The sequence below is a fragment of the Phalangium opilio genome, unplaced genomic scaffold (genome assembly GCF_054372755.1).
Source record: "Phalangium opilio isolate 3A_F unplaced genomic scaffold, DU_Popi_V2 ptg000003l_1, whole genome shotgun sequence".
In the NCBI taxonomy this organism is placed as follows: Eukaryota; Metazoa; Arthropoda; class Arachnida; order Opiliones; family Phalangiidae; genus Phalangium; species Phalangium opilio.
Window position 1 is genome coordinate 9,147,325 of NW_028324145.1, and position 5,943 is coordinate 9,153,267.

At 35.8% G+C, this 5,943-nt stretch overlaps 2 protein-coding genes across 3 annotated transcripts; one reads left to right on the forward strand and one right to left on the reverse strand.

The window, feature by feature from the left end:
- Positions 1 to 21: 21 nt before the first annotated feature.
- On the forward strand, positions 22 to 1,057 carry LOC149717633 (zinc finger C4H2 domain-containing protein). Its single transcript, XM_089840335.1, has one exon. It carries the CDS (start codon positions 156 to 158, stop codon positions 861 to 863), a length of 708 nt encoding a protein of 235 aa, XP_089696461.1. The 5' UTR covers positions 22 to 155; the 3' UTR covers positions 864 to 1,057.
- LOC149717634 (uncharacterized) lies at positions 1,055 to 4,450 on the reverse strand. 2 transcript variants are annotated; one of them, XM_089840337.1, is made up of 6 exons: positions 4,325 to 4,450; positions 2,070 to 2,230; positions 1,932 to 2,014; positions 1,622 to 1,705; positions 1,422 to 1,547; positions 1,055 to 1,358 (listed from the first exon to the last, which is right to left on the reverse strand). In XM_089840337.1, the coding sequence occupies exons 2-6, from the start codon at positions 2,152 to 2,154 to the stop codon at positions 1,335 to 1,337; spliced, it is 402 nt and encodes a 133-aa protein (XP_089696463.1). In that variant the 5' UTR covers positions 2,155 to 2,230; positions 4,325 to 4,450; the 3' UTR covers positions 1,055 to 1,334. The 2 variants fall into 2 exon arrangements, with proteins under 2 accessions (XP_089696463.1, XP_089696464.1); XM_089840338.1 differs by lacking the exon at positions 4,325 to 4,450 and having other exon boundaries at positions 2,070 to 2,618.
- Positions 4,451 to 5,943: the final 1,493 nt, after the last annotated feature.

The following is a 5,943-nucleotide window of genomic DNA, read 5'->3' on the forward strand; positions in this document are numbered from 1 at the left end:
CGTAATAAACCGAGGAGCGGGTTAGAGGGGTCAGGGGGGATCTGAGAAATCTGTCAATTTGACGAAAGTGACGCTTTGTTGTTGTTGTTATCCTACGTGTATAGATTATTAATAATTATTGTTTTAATTAATTAAATATTTGAAGAATCATCAATATGGATGACGATGTAGCCGTTAGTTTAATGGGGAAGCTAGAGATGTTGAAAGAGATACGATCCAGAACTATCCAACTGGAAAAGCTGAAGCTAAGGCTTAGACAAGAAGTAGAATCTACTGAAACTGAGGAAAAATGTTTACAAGAATATCGCCACGAAATGGAGCTTTTGCTTCAAGAAAAGATGGCCCACGTCGAAGAACTTCGTCAAATTCACGCTGATATTAATGCCATGGAGAATGTCATTAAACAGTCAGAAGAGGACAGAAACAAGCATCTGGAAAATGCAAAGCAATTCCATCAGGAGTATCGTCCTGTTAAAGACCTGGTGGACAAGATGAGATGCGATATTGGACTACACAAACTTCCGGAACTTCACGAGGAAGATGAAAACTTCAAACCAGACTTCTTTGAGAAGCAGAAAACTGAATGGCAGAGTGAAGTGGCTGACACCGTTATTCCACCTTCATTAGCAGCAGCTGCCGCTGCAGCTCAGCAATTACAAGTTCATGGAAGACCAAAAATGCCCCCTGATCATACTAGACCTCACCATCAACCATCAGCAGCATTCAGACAACAGCCACCTCCTATGAAATCTTGCCTGAGTTGCCACCAACAAATTCATCGCAATGCTCCCATTTGTCCTTTATGCAAGGCTAAAAGTCGTTCCAGAAATCCAAAGAAGCCAAAGAGAAAGCTAGAAGATTAAACTTTAATGTTAATCGACCATTTTAAAACCAAAATTTCTTCCATCATTAAACTAAAATCTCGATGTTAAATACTATAATATCAATGTGCCAAAAAAAATCATGATTTCATCACAATTTTTCATTTAACATTTTAAGTTCCTACTATGTACTTTGTCTCGTAATTTAAAAAATAAAAGTCTTTTTATAACTATAATTTATTTTATTTCATAAAATGTATTCATCCCAGGGGGTTAAAAGGTCAAATATTCAAACATGTGGGCGCATTCTATCCAAAAATAGGTAGGTGCATGAAATTCTTAAGCTTATTTATTACTTATTAAGTTTTTACCCTTATTTCACGAAACAAGAGATCATATTTGCAAATCATTATTGCTCACAGTTATTCCCCCCCCCCCCCCCAAAATTAATAAAAAATTATGTCCAAAGCACTTCGTGATTTATTGTGCTGATTATATTTTAGAATGGCAATATTAGCTGGCAGTCTCCTCTTCAGTCTAAATTCATAAAAAGTAGTTTAAATTAACAACTAATTAGTCAAAAAAATTAACTAAACTCACTTTTTCCTCACTGGAATCAACTCCATTAGGAATATTTTGTGACTCTTCATTTTCTCTCTCAGCTTTCATATCTTTCAGTATCCTTTGTTGCGTTTTTTGAGAATTTTTAATCCTTTCTTGCAGTATCTTTAACCCCCAAAAACATTTATGCTTAAAATTCAAATTATTATTTGAAAATAAAGAATAAACGTCAAACCTACCTCTTGCCTTCTCTCTTCCGCTTTTACTTGTTTTTCTTCAATTTCTTCAGGCGAAATTAAGTTGGGAAGCTGCTCCTCTAACCTCTAAAAACAATTTAATTGCGTAAATTAATTAATTAACATCAACGTAAACCGTAAATAATTTAAACTTTGGAATGAATTGTAACAAAAAAAAATGTCTCCGGGGAGTGCAAAGCTCAGAGGGAAACACATTTCTACAGGGGCCTATTGAAAATACACAGAGATGTTTCCCCTAAAAGGTGGCTTTCCCTTTTGACAGATCTCAAAAAAACATCCAGTGGAAACGAACCTGCAATCTTCTCGGTGGATGTTTCTTTATTATGCTTTGTTCCTTTTCATCCAATGGAATATCGAAAGCCACAGGTTTGGGAACTAAATAAAATTAAATTAGTACTGTGATTACTTTTAAAATTAAACGTTAATTAACCTGGTTGTATGGGTTCCACGGAAGTGGGGGAATCTTCCGGTGCTGGAGCGGTAGCAGCGGCTTTGGCAGCTCCACAGCCCATCATTTGATAGACTTATCCCAAGCACTCAAAAGGCGCGAAACGTTTCATCTTAAAACGCACTCCATTCTTATCGTGGCAGCTGCTAAGAAATACGTATATTTCTTAAAATTACTAGCCGAGATTGAGGAAGGAGTTGCAATGAGATGTTTTCGATCGGACTTCCGATAATAAAACATCGCTAATATTATTTCAGGAATTTCGGATTCGTGTGTGTGTATGTATACACCGCCGTACGCTTGTTGTTTCTTGGTGGTTGCTATGACAACCGAGGTTTTTTTCTTGGTATTCACCTCCTCCCATTACTAAGGTAGTAGCGTGAATTAATTCAATAGTTAATTTAGTATAGAGCTGTTTAGAAATTTCCCAAATAAGGAGTTTGTATAATAACCCTTTTACAAGTGTTGCCAGTCATTTGTGAGTGCAATTGAACCCCTATCTACTACTGACTGAAATTCTTGTAGAATTTTGTTAGATTCAGTAATTATCATTCGGTTTCAAACCTGCAGGAGATGCTCTGACAAATTACTGGCAACCATAAAGCTCGGTTAAAGTTAAGAAACGGAGGAAGCCCCTTTCCTTTAGTGCACACAATACTATCTCTAGAGTGAAGTTTTATTGGGAAAATTGAATCAATTCAACGGTGTCGTAGGTGATAATTTCTGAAGTGACTGTCTGGCTATACCTCGCAATTATTATTTTTTTTTTCTTTTGATGTGTCAGAACCTCTATACGGGAATCTATCTTATTTTTTATACAGTTAATCAACCAGTTCGTTGTAATTTTGGTACCAATCGATATAGAACCAATCTATAATAGTTTTTTTTATCCAAAAACCAAAGTTTCCAGATTGTCTGGAAAGTTTTATGGATCTATTAACGATTCAACCCTGCTTGTCCCATAATTCATAAAAACTGTGTAATCTGGTTATAATGCGTTTTATAGGACTACATTAACTAACATTTAGGTCTTATAATTGTCTGGTGAAAACGAATCAATATTTAGCGCGACACTCGAGGAGCTAATAGCTCTTAGTTTGGGTCTAACTTTAGTCGTAATACATGGTTAAAGGTATGAAACTTTAATGAGAGTAACGCACCCCTCTATGACGCTCTCGATATTACATCTCATTTGCATATTTTCGAAAGTAACGCATTTTATAACTAGAAAGACGCTAAGTCGCTTATCTGACTCATGCAGGCAAAACAAGTGTTTTCATTGTCTAGTCTGGAGCAAATGCGGAAGTCGTATTCACGCAAAGTTCTTTTATAAATGGAAATTGTTCCCCCTTTTGTCCCCTTCGCTTTCGAGTCCATTGGCCTCTGACTAATAGAAATGCTTACGATATTGACAATGAGGTAATATTTACGTTTCAGGGTTTCATATCTTATTGCTGTTTAGCATTTGAGTGTCATAGTTTGCTACAACAGCTGTAGTCAAAAGCAAACCGCTCAAAAAAATAAAATTATTAACCGAAACACGAGATGTTTAACTTCTTTATTAAGATAATTAGTTCTGGCAAATTGCTGTGGTTATTAGTACGTTTGTTGAATAATCAAGATAGCATAATTAGAACCGGAAGTTAGAAAAATTAGGAAGTGTTTTGCACGAAGACGTTTATGTCGATGTATATACTATATATTTTAGACCTTTCCCGTTTTTCTTGTCAAATGTGGTTTAGCAAACAATATAGTTCTGAACCAATTTTCAAAATTGCTAGCCCTTGTTCGTTCTATTTCGGTCCATAACAGTAAAAGGGTACAAGTAAATATAGTTCACAGCTCTGGCGTGACGTAAGCAAATCATTACCAGTTCTGTGTTGAAGGCTTAATGCAAGAAGAATGGTAATTACGCGTTGAATTTAAAGTCTAGCACGTTTAGGATAATAATTCAAGACTTTTTAACAAATTTTCGGGATAATTAAAGACACCACGGACCTTATCCTTTAGAAATTATCAAAATGATTTGCGTAAATAAAAATACAAATTAATTTGATGGTTAATTTTGATGGCCCAGTTTGAATTTACCAATCAAAGAAATTCCATTTCGATAATTTTGATGGACATGGATGATAAGTTTAATAAGAAAAATTATAAATTTGATTTAACCCGTTTTAAAATAATCATAAACAATTTTTCAGGTTCATGGACAATTTTAACATGGAGCAATAACCTACCTGTATCGCTGTGTAGATGACAGACAGACAGACTGAGACAGTACGTTGTTAAATAACTATTTTAAGAGAGAGTAGAAAAGATATCAACTGCCTCTAGAACGAGTTAATCCCTATAACTGAAACTGTACGTACGGCGATAAAAATGTTTGTCGGCGCGTTTGGAATTTCGAATGACGGGTAAATAAGGGTAACTTGATCGATTAAACGCATGCGCCCGGAAAAAACAAGTACCCAACGAAATGATTGAAAATGCCATGTTCTGGACATTGTCACGCAGGTGCGTTCATAGATATTTTAAATATATATTGGCCCCATTAATATCTATGAGCGCGTCATGCCATTAACGTTATGGTAAACCTAACATTTTAAAACTGAAATAGACCATTTCGGAAAACACATACAGAGAAACCAAAACACAGGAGGGAGGCTAACCAAATCGCATTGCCTCTAGCGGGGATTCTTGGCGAGAGGGAGAAGACCCTCACCTATATGTGTGTTGGTTTCTCTGTATGTAATTTTCGAAATGGTCTATGGTTCCGCGCGTGTTTTTCATAAAATTTGCAATAGTCGCGTTTTTATCAGCAGACAATTTTATCAAAAGATTAATTGCCATCAGCTATTGGTGTATTTGCAAGCAATTTACTTTGAAATTTTTATTTAATAATAATGTATTAATTAATTATTATTAGTTATAATGTATTTGAATACTATAACCCCTATCCTCTTCGCATTAAAGTTGTTAAATAAATACGATTTAATACTTAAATTCATCTCAAACTTTAATAAACCTACAACGAAAAATTAACTTATATTGTTAGCCTAAATTCACTATCCCCTCTTGATCGGTTTCAGCCCTAGCTTGTCCATTGCAAGCAAGGAAGAAAAAAAAAAATGGAAAATAACCGAAAATACACAAGACATAAGTTCATAAGATATGTTTCATAAGTTTGTCACTGGTTACTGAGAGCTTGTCATGAAGTGACGTAGATTCTCGTAAGCGACGCCTGGTAAGGCGCTGTTAAAGGCTTACTACAGACTAAATAAGAAGATCTATGGAAGTCCTGCAAAATTAACCGAGTGTATTCAATTGTGACGTCGTTCTCGAACTAACTCGAGCTGTAAGTCTCTAGCATTACGAAGCATATAGAAATTGTCATACTTATGTAACATATCTTATAAACTTATGCATAAGGCCAATACTTATTGTTGTTACCTCGGAAGAAAAGGTTATCGCCCCTGTTGTGTTAAATATAACTTTCCAACAAATGGGAAGGCTAAAAGTTTTAAAATTTTCCTAACCTGTTATTGGGTTCTAACAGGAGGACTCTAAAAGAAGTTTTTTCTTTTCCCATTGTTAAAGGATGGGTAGGGCCCAAGCTACCCTCAATTCCGGGAATTTTTCAGCTCGGAGTTGTTTACGACTAAAGCCAAGCACGTGTGCTTTTTCATATAAATACCTGGGGGAAAGGACAAAAGCTATTTCCTCTTTGGGGTTTTTTTTTGATTCTAATCTTGAAAGATCTGAGGAAGGGTTACTTCGCAAAGGGGGAAGAAACTCTGGCAAGGTCGAGGCAGCGAGGCTAGGAACAGTGGGTTAGTGGGGTAGCACCCCTGGCCTT

Bases quoted from the DNA above. Each gene is read 5' to 3' on its own strand.
- LOC149717633 (XM_089840335.1), top strand. From the start codon at position 156: ATGGATGACGATGTAGCCGTTAGTTTAATGGGGAAGCTAGAGATGTTG.
- LOC149717634 (XM_089840337.1), bottom strand. From the start codon at position 2,154: ATGATGGGCTGTGGAGCTGCCAAAGCCGCTGCTACCGCTCCAGCACCG. The intron at 1,548-1,621 runs GTAGGTTTGACG...TGGGGGTTAAAG, and splicing joins CGGAAGAGAGAAGGCAAGAG to ATACTGCAAGAAAGGATTAA. The intron at 1,359-1,421 runs GTGAGTTTAGTT...TTATGAATTTAG, and splicing joins TTGATTCCAGTGAGGAAAAA to ACTGAAGAGGAGACTGCCAG.